Source organism: Pelodiscus sinensis, chromosome 2, assembly GCF_052426305.1.
Source record: "Pelodiscus sinensis isolate ZL-2025 chromosome 2, ASM5242630v1, whole genome shotgun sequence".
In the NCBI taxonomy this organism is placed as follows: domain Eukaryota; kingdom Metazoa; phylum Chordata; order Testudines; family Trionychidae; genus Pelodiscus; species Pelodiscus sinensis.
In genome coordinates, this window is record NC_143053.1 from 68,967,319 (window position 1) to 68,985,535 (window position 18,217).

The 18,217-nt window shown below is 40.2% G+C and overlaps 1 protein-coding gene across 1 annotated transcript in view; it reads left to right on the top strand.

Annotated features, from left to right (window-relative positions):
* ST18 (ST18 C2H2C-type zinc finger transcription factor) overlaps window positions 1-5,687 on the top strand; it is a 131,868-nt gene extending 126,181 nt beyond the window's left edge. Inside the window, exons 21-22 of the mRNA XM_089776258.1 lie at window positions 713-856; window positions 3,080-5,687. Coding sequence (XP_089632384.1) covers window positions 713-856; window positions 3,080-3,220 — 285 coding nt within the window. The 3' untranslated portion in view covers window positions 3,221-5,687. The remainder of the gene's footprint in view (window positions 1-712; window positions 857-3,079) is intronic.
* The last annotated feature ends 12,530 nt before the right edge of the window (window positions 5,688-18,217 follow it).

Below are 18,217 nucleotides of genomic sequence, written 5' to 3' on the forward strand. Positions count from 1 at the left end.
AAAAAGACCATTATGTTGCTAATCTCAGGTGCTTTTTAGTGTTGGTTTTTAAAAACTTATATTTTCATCTGACTGCCCAGAGATCAACCGCACAATCAAATTTATTCCAAGCACAACTTCTCAATTTCCTCCCTGGTATATTTTATTTCTTATTGTCTCCATTCCCTGCCTCATTTCTAATCCCAGTTAGTTCAGGATTTCCACCTCCACCCAAGGAGAGGGTAGGAAAGTTGCACAAAAGCTACAAGCAGTGTCAGCAGGGATGCTCTGAGAATGGAAGAGTAATGAAAACGTCAGCAGTCTTTTTCTTCTTCCCCGTTCCCCACCTCTGAAGGCCCATTCTCCATTCCCAACTAGACATGGATTCTTCCACTTTCCGCAAAGCGTGAGACCTGGGGTCTCTAATCCATTTCTGAATACATCTTCAAAACTCAATACATTCCTCACTCAGCAGGGCTACAGCTCCATTTAAATAAATTGTCCTTGTGAAACAACAACAGTAGCATTCCTGGTGCCAAATAAATCTGACTTATCCCCTCTTGTGAATATCTTGGGGCATGTTACGTGTGGCTTTATAAAAACATAACTGAAGCTCAGATCTGAAGTGGCAGTTTTCACAGTATGCGCTCCCTCTTCCTAAGGAAACCTTTGATTTTGTGTTCAAACTCCACTCTTAACACTGTCAAGGGTCTTGTTGTGTATGTGATTTTAGATTACATCTATGGAGAGCAATTTGAAAACAATAGAAGAAGAGAACAAACTTATAGAGCAGAACAACGAGAGCCTGCTGAAGGAATTAGCTGGCTTAAGCCAAGCCCTCATCACCAGCCTCGCCGACATTCAGCTTCCACAAATGGTAAGTCCACAACTAAAAACACTGCAGATTGTTTGAGAGCCTTTGTCTACCTGTTTGGCCAGAGTAGTCACATACTGCATTACTGATGTGGGTTCCATTCCATCTCACAGGGGACTGCCTTCCAGAGTTTCATCCATTTCCCCATGCTTCATTACTCTCTCTCTCTTTCTCTCTTACTGTGCAAACATAGTACAGTAAATGCATAGAGTCTGGAATATTACTAGATCCAATGTTTTAAATATTTGAGAAATGGTGGAGCCCAAATTCTGTCCTGGAGTAAGAGAATGCAAAGCAAATATTTTATGCTAATTCCAGCCCGAAGGAGTGTCCCTGTTCCATCCAGGGTTAAATTAAGCCCTCAGGTATGTCCTGCACTTTAAGGCACTGCAGTAACATGGGGCAATCTCCATCCACACAAGAATAAATCTTTGAATCACTTCCAAAAGCCTCTTTCTATACAAGGTTCAGGGTGTCTGGTGTATACTGTCTTGCAAAACAGAACCGTGCCAAAGGCCAAGTTGGAAAGAGCCATGTTTACATATTGTCCACTCTTTACCTTCCTGGAGTACAATTCCACCCTGTGTAAAACATTAGTTTATTTAAAATAAAACTATACTGCATGTCTCTGGGTAGTTCAGTCTGGAAGTAACTATAGTTGACACTCTCTGATATCCTTCCTGTATCTTATGTGCAATGAATTTAATTATCACATTCTGAATGTCAATGAGAAGATGTCCATGGTGGGGATTTTCCCTGATGTAGGGGAGAATCTTTTGGTCGCTCAGTGCTCTGGACCCCTGTGTACAGAATGTTTCTTGCGATCCACATTCAGAGCATTTCAGGAATTCCAGACTCATAGGAGGATTCCTAAGGGAGTGCCCTAATACAGCAGTCAGAAGGTTGCTGTTAGCTATGCCAGATGCTGGCTCAGCCTTGGTCAGGGTGAAAATCATGGAAGCACTTTCCCCATTTTCCACTCAGGTCCATCATCAATTGCAGAGCAGCCAGATCCAAGAATCTGGTTGTGGGTTTTGAGTTACCCTAGAAAATTTTGTATTCATTTTTCCACCATGATGCTAAGTATTGGCATTAGCCCCAATTGTAAACAAGGCTCAGACATCTTCACTTCTTATGACGATGGAACCAGCCAACAACGTAGACAACATCATAGCATGATAATCTTCTCTCAGTTGATTTTCATGATACAAATTTGTATTCCAACTAAATGAGCTCTTAGCACCTAAACAGCTGCACCAGATGTTGGAAAAGATCCACCATGTAGTGTGGGATAGACTGAAGCTGTCATCTTGGTTGTGTGAAGCAGTGAGTGTCTCCTGTAAGGTGATGAGAGCTCTCAGCTTCTGTTACAGTTAAGATCAGGCTCTTATACAGTTGAATCTCTGACAGCGCTTGTTGAGTTCTGTATTCGTCTAGCTGTATGGTCATAAGCTTGCAAGCATATGGTGGAGGGGAGGGGAGTTATGGAGACTGCCCTGTAATTTGGTGGGAACTGGCCAAATCCTTTCACTGAAGCTAATAAAAGTTTGGTTTAAGGGCCTGATTCAGGAAATGCTTAATTCTCCTACTGAAGTCCCTGGAATCACTACTTGGTTCAAGTTAGGCACCTGGTTAAGTACTTACTGAATCAGGGCATTAACGATTTGGCTCAGTACGTGTGCGCATTTTCTTTTCTAATGGTCTTTCTTTGCTCTCTCCACACACAGAGGCTCCTCGTTTTGTTCTTAAAGCACAGATTGTAAATGTTGCTCATAAGGTTTTACCCCATTTCATCCCCACCCACCACTGCCACAGTTCTTTATTCAGTAACTGGCTCTGGCGTCAAGAACAACGTATGCCCATTTACAGCCAAATCATCCTCCCTTACTTACACACAGTCCTACTGTACTCATAGGCAGTACATGCTTGAGTAAAGCTCACAGAATTTGCCCAGAATTAAAGAGCAGCAGGGCACACAAAAGACAAATGCCTCACATTCCCTCTGTAGAGGGCAAGCAAGTGGCTCCCACAACACATTAGACTCCCTTCACCTCCAACAAGCCAATCAGTAACTTGAATGTCTGCCATGCATCTGACCTCAGCTCTCCACAGTTGCTCTGAGTCTCTATTGTCACTTTGCATAGGGTCTGTTGCCATACTTTTGTGGGGGAGCGAGCCTTGATTTTGGCTTCTGAAGTTGGTATAATATGTTTTGTTTTCATTTAGGGGCCAATCAGTGAGCAGAACTTTGAAGCATATGTAAATACACTCACAGACATGTACAGCAATCTGGAACGGGACTATTCCCCGGAATGCAAAGCTCTGCTGGAGAGTATCAAACAGGCAGTGAAGGGCATCCATGTGTAGGATGTGAAGGCTGCTGGGCAACAGAAATTACTTAACAGCAGTAAACTCCAGATGGATCTGTTAGGAGGTTCATGTACTGCTAAGGCGTGTAGGTTGCCGTGCTGCATTTACAATTGCAACATTGCACTAATTTTTTTCCCAGCTGACATAAAAAGGAAGGAAAACACAACAGACTATTTGTATTCACAGCAATGCACTCAATTAATATATTGTATTTATTTCAGTATGATTCCTTTTTTCCTTCTTTTGCACTCAGTTTTTGTAAAGTGAATGTAAAAAGTGTGTGCAACTATTTTTTATATTTTTTATTTATTTCTAATCAAAGAGTTCTGTTTTTTTTATCTTTTAACAGCATTTTTGCGGCCTGCCATATTTTTACAAATGTGTTTATTAATTTATTTTCCAATGGGATTTTAAATAGACTGAAAGTTATACTGTAAATTAAATATCTTGCTGGGTTTGTACAGGAAGAAAAAAAAATACTATGAAAGTAACAAATGACCGAACTGTTGTTCTAGTTTTATTTTCATCGCATCCTGCTTTTTTATAATGGCTTTGTATCAGAAATGGGTTTGCAGTAACATGAGATGTGAAGAAGCAAGGAATGAAAAGATAAAGGGCTCCCACTAGTGGGGAACCTGCGCTCTGAAAAGCACAGATTGCTGGAAACCAGTGTGTTGAAGAATTTGTTAGCAATAATGAAATATAGCAATCAGCAAAGCATTTGACTTGGCTGTGTGTTTTAGCCTACGCAAACAATTGTTTAAAATGTTTCAAAAGAACTTCAGAATTATTTTAACAATGCAGGGTTTGTTTGGTTTTTTTTTTTTTTTTGTCAAGTTTGTTCAGAGAAAGAAACTACTCATCCCTTACCAGGAGAGATGATTTGCTACGACTGGTCCTTTTTTAGTACAATATGTTGCTACATTAGACAAGAGACCAATATCACTATGCATTCGTATTCACAAAATACAAAAAGCATCCCAACCTGGAGATTTTGTACATACCAATTAATCCCACAAATCTCCCCTGAAATGGCATTTATCATAGGAGTTGGAACTGAGTGAAGCTGAGAAGGTAGCAACCTGGAGAAAAAAAATAACACTGCAGTCTCACTGTAATTGGTTTTCTCTGAACCTAAACTGTAGCAATGCACTGGCTGCTTTGAACCCTTCCTTATACGTAAAGGCAATGTTGGTATTGAATTGGTTACCAGTTTTTTGGTAGGGTGCCAAATGCTACAGTACATATGGACACATGCAGACGCACACACGTAAAAGGTGCTTGGCTGTGCATCTGTATTTGGTTAGCCTGGATTTTGAATTTCTGAATCAATCAGAGTTTAGTAGTTGCTATAACAGAGGCAATGTCTATTTCAGGGATTGTAAGTAATTAAGCACTGTTTCAAAAGTTTTTTTTATATTTATTTTTTTTAAGAAAAGGTATAAACAACCAGCTAAACTGCCTTTTTTGTATGCACACACACCTCATGTGCATATGTGCCTCAGTGTAAATGTATACATGGACCTAGTGTGTGTTTAATTTTTTCTGTGCTACAAGGAAAGTGTTTATTTTTATTAGCCTCGTTTATATTTAGACTGAATATGATGGCATTCACTGGCTTGACATATACAATTATATTATTACTGTTCCTGCACAAAAAGTAATATTCAAAGGTGATTCAACTCATGCACTGTGGTCATTGTTCTGCATTAGATGGGGCTTGCTTTTCATTTGAGGGTTGATTTAACCCTCTAATCTTAGTTTAGACAGAAGAAGATGTATGTTCTTAGGAGCTGTGTTTATTTTTAATTGATTTTTCAAAAATCATATGTGATGTCTAATATAAATAGGAGAACACCAAACAAAAATTTGCTATTAAAGTTATTGTACTTGCTAAAAAAAAGCAAATATTTGCTATACTTGTTAAATGCATACAAAATGAGTTCACTCATTACAAAGACTAAAATGTAATTAACTACATATTTTAACAAATTTGTTATATATTTTATTTAATTTACATTTTAAAAATCTCTTGCCAACCTATATATTTATTACTATGATTTACTATGGCTTCAGGTTAATTTGTCTGTGTTTGGATTGTTTGCTCAGGATGTTTTGTGAAGTATGTTCGTATTTATTTGCTTCCTTTGTACTTGATGTGTTTTGTAATGTGCACTGATTTTTTTTCGTTCTTTTTTTTTCTTTTTTCTCTTTTTGTGTTAAACTGCATTGATGAGCTATACTGTAAATTAGGCCTTTTGTAAAGAGCAATGATGTATGCATTTTTTTTAATTTGGAGTAGTTTGTATACTGTTCCTTCATATAATTAATATTTCTTACATCAAAGCAACAAAACTGTGTTCTGTGCTGTACATTTGGTGTATGGTAGGAAATAAAATTGATAATGAAATATCATTGAAAGTTTTGGGGGGGTTTGTGAGCTTTCAGTTGACAATCTGTATTGCACATTATTAGCTGCACCTGGCACTGTACAATGTGTCAGGTGTTTTGCTTGCATGTGCACAAAATGTGTCATCCATGTAAGTGCATTTATGGTACAAATAATTTAATTAATGTTTTACATTGTCAGATGTAAGTAAAAAAAATAGAAATGCTTAAGTGATCCCTTTCATTATCTAGAAAAAAGAAACCAAGAAAATAATTACTACATTTAAACATTATTTAATGTGCCACACATTATCTCTTTGGCAGTTTCAGACTCTCTACTAGCAAAGGAAAGGATATGCACTGACCTTTTAACAGCTGCTAAATGGTACTTAAACATAAAAACCATTGTAAAGATTGTAGCAGTTAGAATCCACCTACCATTTCAGTGACTTTTTTTTCTGAGATGTGCAATGTTTAGACATTGCACAGATGAAGAATCAGAAAGAAGATACTTCCAGTTTTTAACTGATTCTATTTTCCATTATAAGTTGAAGTGGGAAAAGGATAATTTAGTTTTGCTAGTAGAAAATGTTAGTTTCTTTAATGTACATGTACATTTTTAGACTCCAGCCTTATGTGGCTAAATCAAGGATGACTTTCACTTATAGAATGTGAAACTGGAAGAGCTAAAGCTAAGACAGGAGCTGAACATGGCCATACTGGGTCAGACGAATGGTCCATTTAGCCCAGTATCCTGTCTGCCAACAGTGGCCAATACCAGATGCCCCAGAGGGAGGGAACACAACAGGTAATCATCACATGATCCCTCTTCTGTCATCTATTTCCAGACAAACAGAGGCTAAGGACACCATTCCTACCCATCCTGGCTAATAGCCAGGGCTCGACAAAGTATTGAATCTACTCTCCCATTGCGAGTAGATTTCAGCTGGGCGCCCCGTTCATTTGCGGCGTGCGCATGCGCAATGTGGGTCTTGCACCTGCGCAGTGCTGTGCTGGCGAGCGCCTTTCGCTGCCGTTCGTCAAGCCCTGCTAATAGCCATTGATGGACCTAACCTCCATGAATCTATCTAGCTCTTTTTTGAACCCTGTTAACGTCCTAGTCTTCACAGAATCCTCTAGCAAACAATTCCACAGGTTGACTATGCTCTGAGTGAAGAAACTTCCTTTTGTTTGTTTTAAACTTGCTGCCTATTAATTTCACTTGGTGACCCCTAGTTCTTATGTAATGGAAACAAATAAATGAATTTTCCTTATTCACTTTTTCCATACCAGTCATGATCTTGTAGACATCTAACATATCTCCTCTTAGTCTCCTCTTTTCTAAGCTGAAAATTCCAAGTCTTTTTAATCTCTCTTCATATGGGACCCATTCCAAACCGCTAATAATTGTGTTGCTCTTTTCTGAACCTTTTCCAATGCCAATCTATTGTTTTTTAGATGAGGCAACCGTATCTGTACACAGTATTCAATATGTAGGCATACCATGGTTTTATAGAGAGGCAATAAGTTATTCTTGGTCTTATTCTCTATCCCCTTTTTAATGATTCCTAACATTCTATTTGCTTTTTGACTGCCACTGCACATTGAATGGATGTTTTCAGAGAACTATCCACAATGACTCTGAGATCTCTTTCTCTTGAGTAGTTGGAGAAGACTTGATATAGATGGGCACAGTCGCTACATTTGAAAATTATTCAAATGCTGGGGGAAAAAACATGTCCAGGGATGGAAGTAGAGATAGGCCCAACGTACAAAATTGTAATCCAGATGTGAATTTTGCTCCACCCCTTACATACACACATCTGAAAGTATTTGGAGCTGGGGATTTTGGTACAGCTCATTATAGATAGAGGGGTCATTTGAAAAATTATGATACATATATAGAGTTGCCAGGCATCCAGTTTTTAACCGGGATGCACAGTCAAAAAGGGACGCTGACTGGCTCTGTAAGTACAGCTGAGTAGGCCGCTAAAAGTCCATTTGGCTGAAGCAGGGTAGACAGACTCCATGCCCAGCAGAGTGGCACCCAGGAAGCAGTGTCATGTCCCTCCTGCTCCTACGTGGCCAGGGGGGCTCTGCATGCTGCCCCCATCTGCTGGAGCTGCCCTGCCATCCAGCTCCACTTCTCCCATTGGCGTAGTTCCCAGGCAATGGGAGTTGTAAGGGCAGCACCTGTGGAAGAAGAACGCAGAGAATCTTGGATGACCTTCCACCAAGGAGCTGGATGGACGTGCAGCCACTTCCCAGGAGCCACATGGACTTCCTCCATCCCTGGTGAATGTTGGGGCTTCCTGAGGTAAGCAACACCTGGAACTTGCACCCTATACCTCAGTCCCAACCCAGAGTCCTCTCCTGCACCTGAAATCACTCAGCCCCATCCCCGCAGCCAGGAACCCCACCTTCACTCCAAACCTTTCATCCCCAGCCCCACTCCAGACTCTGCACCTCCAACCAGAGCCTTTACCTCTTCCCGCATTCCAATCCCCTGCCTCACCCCAGTGAAGATGAGTGACAGAAAATGGGGTAGAAAAAACAACAGAAGGAGGAGGGATGGAGTGAGCAGCCTTGGAGAAGGGGCAAGACTGGGGCTGGGCCCCAGGAAGGGACAGTACAGGTAGTGAGGCAACTATGTTCAGTTTTCTGCAATTAGAAAGCTGGCAATCCCATCTATATCAGGTTTGAATTCCAACCTCTCTCCAAATTCAGTGATGTTTAAATCCAGAAACTTGGTACGAGTCTATTTCTAAGAGGAAGGTGAAAGTCACTTGTAAGGTAAAGTGAAGACTGGACTACTCTTATTTGTTTTTCTCCTTCATCACTTGTTTCCATACCTTCTGCAGGTAAACTACCCCAGTTCAGCACACCATTCGCTCAGTCAATTAGATAATAAAGAAGTGATAGGTACAGCAGAGACATTACCCATCCAGTTGAGATGAGTGTAAATGTGTCTGAGGACTGGGTTTTCATTTACATGTTGGCCCCTTTACACTACTGCAGCATAAATTACTCATTTATATTGCCAGAGCAGTAGAAAGAGGATAGTTGTATAAACGAGAATTAGGCTCTGAGGGTACGTCTAAACTACATGCCTCCGTCTACGGAGGCATGTAGATTTGTGTATTCGAAAAAGGGAAATGAAGCCACGATTAAAATAATCGCGGCTTCATTTAAATTTAGATGGCTGCTGCAGTGAGCCGACAAACAGCTGATCAGCTGTTTGTCGGCTCCGGGCACTAATCTGGACGCGCCCCTGTCGAAATGAAAGCCTTTTATCGACATCCCCTGTAAACCTCATCCTACGAGGCATAAGGGGGATGTCGATAAAAGGCTTTCAGGTCGGCACGGCGCGTCCAGACTAGCGCGCGGAGCCGACAAACAGCTGATCAGTTGTTTGTCGGCTCAGCGCAGCAGCCATGTAAATTTAAATGAATCCGCGATTATTTAAATCGCGGATTCATTTCCCTTTGCCTATCTGTCTAATCTACATGCCTCCATCAACGGAGGCATGTAGTCTAGACACACCCTGAGTGTTTTGTGTGAAGTTGCCTGAGGGGCCCAATCTAGGAGGTATGCTCAGAGGCTACCTGCTGGATTGGGCCTCCTGTTTCTGAATCACTTTGGGATTTAGGTGGAAGATAAGGGCCCAGATGCCTAGGATGAGGCATCAGTGCACATGCGTATGTGGGCAGAGAGGTGCCCCAGAGCCTAGAGTGAGACTGCAGTGCACATGCCCAATGGCACCAAGTTTAGCTGCCTGTAGGGTGAGACTGTGGGTGAGCAGAAATGTTGTGGATCGTGGCAGTGGCCTAAAAATAGGATTTAGGTCTCTGAAAATGGTACTTGGGCATCTAAGTAATGTTGTGGCCCATGCCCACTGTCTTTGATATCTGGTGAGCTAGTTAAGTTTGAGTTTAGGCAACTCCCTCAAATCATTTTAAATATGGGGCTCTGAATGCAGACCCATATCCCCTCACTTCCAGTTCTAGTTAAATCACTAAATCATGCTGAACTCACAAATTCTAGCCCATGGGAGTTGATTATCATTTGTGCTAACAACCAGCGTACTAGTTCAAGGTACCTTAGAGCTCCCAGTGTAATCACTGAAAGTAAAGGTTCAATTAGCACAGCCTCCTGGTCACTTCTCAGGTGAATGAGATGACTCTCCTAAGGGAGCGAGGTCGGGCCTTTAATTAGTAATGTAAGCAAAACTCTGACACTTGTATTATCATGTATTTGAAATAATAAAGGTTGTTTCCTCATCTAGAAGGTCTCATCTATGCCTAGGCATGGGGAGGCAGGCCCGGAATGTCGATGACATTCCACGACCTGCAGAAGCCATTCTGTGAATGCACCGCCTGCATCAATTCACAGAAACAGACAAAAAGGCAGAACCAGGCAATGACTGCTCTCCGCAGCAACATCTGATCCACCCACGCACATGGTGCCATCCAGTGCAAGATAAAGTTAACATCATTTAGTCTAGTGTGATCTAGGCAACTGGCCCCCAGAGCTATCTTGTCCATAGCATGAACTGGGGTGCCCCAAATGCCCTATGAATGGAAGGGACCCAGGTGATTATAGGGATCTGGTGCAGTGGCAGCAGAGATCAGCTCCCCTCCACCATATGGGTGGAAGGAATTCGAATGGCCCAACAGCCTGCTCCATCTTGCCGCTCAGCCCTCTTGGCCTGCTGCACTTGGCTTCTCTGCAGTGGTGGGAAGCACAGAGCCCCAGTGCACATCGATTCCTAGGAGAGGGTGACACAGTGGAGCTCCCATTGCCCATGTAGTGAGTGGGGGGAGCTGGAGCAACTGCTACACCAAATCCCCTTGTAATCCTCCAGGCCCTGATGCTCAGGAGAGACGACAGGGAGCGGAGCAGGAGCAGAGCAAGGGTGGGGCTTGGGGAAGTGTTGGAGAGAGGGCGGGGCCTGCAGTGGGATGGGGTTGACCAGGCCCTGCAACTAGGGCACTGTGGAGGTTGCCCCAGGCTCCGTGCCCCTTTTGGGATGGTCCTGCTGGCCACAAGAAGACACGCTCTTTCTAGTGCTTACAATCTTCTGAAATTAATGAGTATGAAATCAAACACACATTCCCCAGTGGTTTTTTATAGAAAATATTGAATGGTATTTCCAATGCTGAAATTGTTATTACATAACGACAGGATAGGTTTTTAACAAGCCACTGAAATTAGTGTCTTCCACAACATGGGCTGAATTATGTGATCAATCCCAGGTAAATTATTTTAGTGTAACACTAAAAAGGCCTTCTGTCTGAAATAACCTCTAACACATTTCCAGTCTGTTACTGATAGCACATTTAATAATTATTTTGAGGCAAAATGCATAATAAAACCTGTATGGTTTAAATCACTAATTGTCTTTGTTTAGAATAGTATTAAATGTTGTAAATTCTAACTACATAGAGACTCTGCTGTGCTAAAAGTTTACCATATGATTTATACAGATATGCATGTATAAAAAAGTTTTTCTTCCACAGGTCCTGATTCAGCAAAGCATTTACATGCGTGCTTCAATCCCAATAACTTCCATGGGATTTAAGCATGATCTTAAGTGTTTTACTGAACTGGGTCTTCAAATACCAGAGAGGAGAAAGGGGAGTAAGACCAGCCAAAGTCTGATATACACAATCTGACATTTGATTAATCCATGAAAACAAACTGGCATCTTAACTGGCAGAGACAACGTTCTTCAAGCCTATTGTGTAATAATCTGACTGTTCTACTGCAGTTATGTTTATATATAGCAGCTAAGCAGGAATAAATCTCTATTCATTTTCTATTTGCCTATTGCAATAGAATATGTATATTTCCAATACTACTCAAAATGTACCTTTAATATGTTGCATGCACTTTTTCTAGATGCACTTCCATCCTCCCAGTCTTATAGCCTCTGATTATGTGAAGATGTGACTAGGAGGTGATCACACAGGGTATGTCTACACAGCAGCATTATTTCAGAATAACTGATGTTATTTCAAAATAATGTCGAGCTGGAGGACTTCTTACTTCATCTCCTTTAACCCTCATTTCACAAGAAGTAAGGAAAATCAAAGGAAACGTTCTTCCTTCAACTTCCTGCTATGTAGACAGCACCAAAAGCCGAATTAAGCTATTTCAACTTCAGCTATGCAATTGATGTAGCTGAAGTTGCTTAGCTTTTTATTCAACTTTTGTCCTGCAGCGTAGACATGCCCATAGTGGTATGATGAACACAAACTTCTTTATTGGCCAATGTTCATTCTGTGTTTAAAATATTCATTGTGGTAAATTCTAATTACCTTGGGACTTCTGCTGTGTTAAAAGTTTGCTTTATAATTTATGCAGATGTATTACTCTGACTTTAGTGGACAATCTCCTTTGTTCATGTCACAGAATAGTGCTGGGGGATGATGTATCTGCACGCCTCTTTTGTGTAATATAGGACAGTGACCTAGTTTCATTACCTTGCAACATCTCATTTTCGTCTGTTTTTCTTCTGCCTCTTTTGCTCTAGCCATTCTTAGTCAGCCAAGCTCATGCATAATTTCATAAAGGATTAGCCTGATTTCTTGTTTGACTTAGTGATATGAATTTCTTGTTCAAATGCATTTCATTGTGAAAGGATTTTAATGGGGGATACAGCCCATGTATTTGGGGGATTTTTTCAGCTACTGTATGATAATTATTTTTGTATTACTATTATTTTACCTCTGTTATTTTGGCCTAGACTTTCAAATGTCGCAAGTAATTTTGAATGCCTATCTTAAGACATCTTAAATAATCCTGATTTCCAGAAGGTGAGGGCTCAACTTTTAAAAAAATCAGGGTCTTTTAAAATCTCAAGCTGGGTAGCTAAAATTACCAGTTAATTTGGAAATCTTGCCCAGTACGGTTATGATAATTTTATTATTATTATTTGTATTAAAAAAATAGAAGTTAGCAATCCCAGTCAGGATTGAGGCCTCATTGTTCTGAGTGCTGTATAAACATACAATAAAAAACAATCTAATTAACCCCATCAGTGTCCCAAACTTAAATCAGTGTCCATACAAATCTGACTGTTAGCATTAAGACATGTGTTTCTTACCAATGAACTAACTACTAACACCAGAATAAGAATCAATTTAAGCCTTCTATTTAATGAAAGACGTGGATCACTTATACAAAGGAAAGTCTCTCCCAGCCTCAAAAACAAAGACCACTCATTCATGCCTGTGTTTTCTTGTTGGTAAAGTAGGAGACCTATGGTCTCCTTTAATTGCACTCCCATATATTCTGACATGCTCTCTTGTTTGCCCTAAAACAGGGAACTCCACAGAGTGTAAAATTTGGGCTTAGAAGCAAAAAAGAGGCTAATGGCAAGCACTCTGACTTTGTCATTTAACAAGAGCAGGGGAAGAGTATAGAGCCTTAGAACAGATTGCACCACTCTAATCTGGCATCACTGAGACCTGATTGATGCCGAACCAGAGAATTTGCCGGACCACAGTAGGTCAATATTGTCTAGCAGCATTACCAACATTTCTACTGTTTACTGGGCTCTAAGAAGACATTTGGGGGTAAATTAGAGCTAAATAACAGCACAGAACAATGTGATCCAAGATTTGTGGCAGTAAACTAATTTTATGAGACCACAGGAAACTTGGCTACACCCATGATAAGCAGACATCCAGCTAACTAAAACCATGATGGACCATGGATGTTGCCGGACCAGACAGTGCCGAACTAGAGAGGTTCAGCCTGCATTGTGAGTAACCTATTTGTATCCATCCAATAGAGTGCCAATCTTCCCTAATGGATGTAGTATTGGTCTGGGATTTGGGAGCCTTGGAGTCTATTCCCAGATTTACTATTGGTCTTCTGAGTGACCTTGAGCAAGTCAGCTCACCTCAGTTTTCCCATCTGTACTGCACATTGAGATCTACTGCTGAGTGAAGTAATTATTATACTATCAGATGAGTAGTAGTAGTATTGAGATAGATGGGACAACCCATGGCAGTGTTATGCCCATTAGGAAGTGTTTGCAGGATCGACCTCTATATTATAGCCATTACTGATGGCCACCTTCCTTCAGTACTGTGATAAAATGTGAACCTTTAGCTACCAGTGGCACTGCAAATTATGGAACATGATATACAGGAGTGATCCCTATATGGTTCCTTTCTTCAGCATTTGTAGAACTTTGTCCATTTGACTCTCACTAGATACACCAGAAAACCTCACAGCTCTGGTATACAATCGAAGCTCATGTTTATCAGCAACTATCTGCTTCCCAATCCTGGGATTTTTTATGTTGCTATCAGAGGTCTCGCTTTATTCCTGTGATGCCTGGATTGCATCATTTCCTCCAGTAATATTGCCCAGCAAATGCCATGGGTAGCTATGACAGAAATTTGACAAATTCCATGACACACAGCTTTTTAAAAACAAATGAGAAACCAGATGTTGTCATATGGCCCTTTTACCTTTCATGTATTTGAGGCTGCAGTGTTGTCCCTTCACTGGTGACAATTTTTCATCTTCAGTGGAGATTCAAAATTTGGGAACCTGACAATTGCCAGGCTAGCTCAAACCAGTGGGCCAAGAAGTCCATCATCAAGAATAGCCAAGACCAGCTTTTTCAGAAAGAAAGTGCAAGAAATCCTGCAGTAGACAGTCATATGATAACCTTGACTACAGAGAAAGTTGACTCCTGTCTCCCTATCACTTAGAGATTGGCCTATCCCCTGAAGCAGGCTGGTAAATATCCTTTCCAAAACTCATGTGCTATTTTAATCCTGGCTATTTTAACTCTGGATGGATGTAGAATTGGAAAAACTATTCTCCTGCTGCTCGGTCTTCCCACAATACAGTTGAATCCTCTCATATCACCTTGGGAACAGAAGATGACTGTGGCCATCACTGATTGTCTGAGACTAATGCCAATTTAGTAGTCAATGATGCCCATTTTACCACCAGATTATGCGACAATGCCGGCCTGTCTGATAAGGTGCTGTGCAAGTTCCAGGAGTTTCTAAACACAGAAGCACAGTTTCTCATCCAGACTAAAGGATCAGAGACTATTTCCCCAATGCTGACAGCTTTACACTGGCTTCCAGTTAATTAAAGCTTTGATTACAATACTTCACTGTTTACATGCAAGATTTTGCATGGTCTTGGCCATTCATATGGAAATGAATTTGTAAGCCTTTCTGTGCCCTAAGATCTCCTAATGTCAATCTTCCAATTCTTACTTGACATTTCAGGACATGTAACTTTATGTACTTTAGCTGTGATGTCCCCAAGGCATCTGAGAGTCATTATGATTAATTTGTCATTGGTTATGAACCAAAACTTCTGTTGTATTGAACACAGCTTAGTTTTTGGCATATAAAGGCAGCAATTTTAATTACCTTATTTGTACAGTGTCCTGGTATGCTTCAGTGTGAAGAGTACATTATAAATTTATTTTTGCATTATTTTTCCACATTTTAGTTTTTGTTCCCCCAAAATGTCGTTCAAGCAACTTTAGCTATTCCTCTATTTTCTCAATCATTTGTATTCTCTGTGAGAATTGATATTTTTTTTCAAATGAGCTAAACCCAGACTATCTTTTGTTCTGGTAGGTTGAGGTTTTGGGGAGTTGTTTAGTTATGAGGTAATTCTTATATGTATGTAGATCAAGGCATTAGACATTTTTATCCTCTACTTATTAACAAGCCAGATGGCACAGGCTGCCTCCACTCCTATTTCCAATTATCAGTCAGCAAATTAAATATACATGGGGCAAAGGAGAAGATGTGTATTAAAGAAGCAACACTGAGAAGTGGCTTCTTAAAGACTTTGATTTACAAAGGATGATGGGCATTAGAGTGTGCAGCCCCCTATGCCGGATACAGCATTGACTGGGGCAAACTTGTTTAATCTCCAAAACTTCAACTTTTTCTCTCTTTTCTCCTTTTCCTCAATTCTTACCACTGAAATCTTGACTTGGCTTCTGTCATTTAGATTTTTTCTGTATATGTTAGAAGAGCAATTTAATTGGCTTTCAAAACTGTCAGTCTGTATGTGGATGAGTAGCCAGAAAAAGTCTGTAAGAATTGGAAATTAACTTAGAGTTTGTACATCCTCCCTCCCACCTTTTCTCCCTTCCTCACCACACATATATATTATTAAATCCTAATAATAGGGAAATTGCTCCAATGCTGGAATGAAATACCCAAAGAAAGAGACAAATACCTCCAAGTATGCAAAAAAATTATACAATTTATACACATATTGTTGAGTAAGGATAATTTGATTCCTGACATTGTTTGCTGTGCTTTAACTTAGTCTGCACAGACAACTGTGTTTGGGTGAAATGCATATTCTTACCACTGTAGCCTCCAAAGCATAAACATGAGCAGCTAGAGTTATAATGAATTACGTGATTAATGTTTTGCATGAAATTCACATACCTTTCTCCCCACTGTCTCCGGCTAAATGCTGGTAGAGAGCTTTATCTATGGCCCAAGAACTGGTCAGCTAGGAGTATTTAGGTTAAAGGCAATTGTTTCTCTACATTCCCTAGTTGTTCCTAAGGAGTATTTAGGGATTAATGACCCAGGGTATGTATTCATGGATTCTGCTGGATTGCTATAATTTAGAGAATTTCAGACTGAAGGGGACAGATAGAGAAATTCCAAAGAGAATGTCTTCCCCTCCAAAAAAAAAAAAAAAAAAAAAAAATCCTGCCACAAGAATAGTAAAGAAGGTGGCCTTGTGATTAAGGCACAGGACTAGAATGAAGAAGCTTGTGTTATTTTCCTAGCTCCTGTGCATTCTATGTGAGCTTTGGCAAGTCATTAAGAATGTGTTTTCAGATGTGAGGCTACAGGTCTGCATACTTAGCTCTATGTGCCTGAGCCTGCATTCCCAATTCAAAATAGTTTGTCAGTGCAAATTGTCACTTTGGGAATAAAAAACTGGGTGTTTTAACTATTTAAAGACTGGATGCAGGTGTTTGCATTTGCTCTATTTACATACATAGACAGGTGTATGCAGTTGCAGATGCACACACGAGGAAAGCTGGGAGAGGCCTGATTGGAAATTTAACACTTACTTCTTCTGTGGCCCAGTTTCACAATTTTGAAATGAGAATGAAAATACCTTCTCACCACCCTACTGGCAGTAAGCCCAATTGATGTTTGTAAAGAACTTTGAAATGCTTTAAAGGCAATGCAAAGTGTTAGTCGTATGTGCAATCAATTAATTCACTTAGGATCTTTATGACCCTCAAAGTGGTGTCTAATAATAGTTATGTTGTTCCAATAACGAGTATCCCACCACCACCTTTCTTCTATATCTATTCTTCTGTTATTGGTATTCCCAGGAAAGGTTAGGAAGAGATGAGAAATGTTCAAACATAATCTCCTTACAGGGTTAAGACTGAGCTGACAATCTCTCCTAGTTGTCACAACTGCACCAGATCAGTTCACTGGTTTTGCTTTTATTTAATAAAATGAGCTAGTCCAAAGGTTGATTGGTTTCCTGAAGACAAGGAACTCAGCATTGAATTAGATGTTTGAAGAGCACTGACATCCAAGCAATTATCTCAGGCCTGTATTGCAAAGAAGTGGTTAAATAGATGAACATCTGTGTCCTCACGTATAGTTGCTGTTTCACCCACAAGCAGCTGTGGAGCGCGCAGGCAAAAATTCTCTACATGGTGATAATTACAGTGTGCATTACAAAGGAGGCATAGTCACAAAAGCATGCAATCAGCATATGCTTTTTATTTTATCTGAAACAGGGTAGCCTTGCCAGATTCAAGGCTAATATACACAAAATAGGTTTCTCGGCCAAAATTTTATATATATAAAATCAGATCAGATCAGAGCAAATTTGGGAAACTTGCATGGTAAACAAGACTTTTTTTTTACGTTCAAGTTTGCCAGGCTAACAAGCTTCATTAATTCAATGGGAAAAACAATTAAGCTCTTAAAAGTACCATCCTGGGCTCCTGAATTCTTCAGGAGATTACAACATGAAAATGTCTGTGTTTTTATTTTAAATGAACTTTCATTGCTCATGCTACACTACTGGTCCATCTCTGGGTGATGCTGTTAGCAAACTATTTCACATAGCCTTACTAGTATAATTATTTGTTTTTGATGGGAGGTTCTCCAGGTTCCAGTCAGGACTCAGGATCTCATTGTAATAGCCATTGTATCAGCATCTAATACTGTGATGCTCCCTGACCTAAGGATTTTACAATATACTACTTTTCCCTCCTTAATTCCTTTCATCCTCTTGGCCACTGCTCTGTAGAGGTGAAATTCTCTCCTTTGCCAGCACAAGATCTTTGATCCACCTAGCACAAATTAGCACAAACTCAATCTACCACTGAAATTGAACTTATGGGAGTTTCAGGATTTAAGTTGGATTTACGTGATGCACAGACACATGCTGGCATTCTGCACAGAGGTGTCTTTCACCTGTATAATATTTACTCATTCTGTATCTATGAACTGTCATACTTGACTGATTTCTTAATTATCAGAAGCTGAAGGTCATTTCATATTTGAAATATAGGTAATGATATATTTCTAGAATTGAAACAAAAAA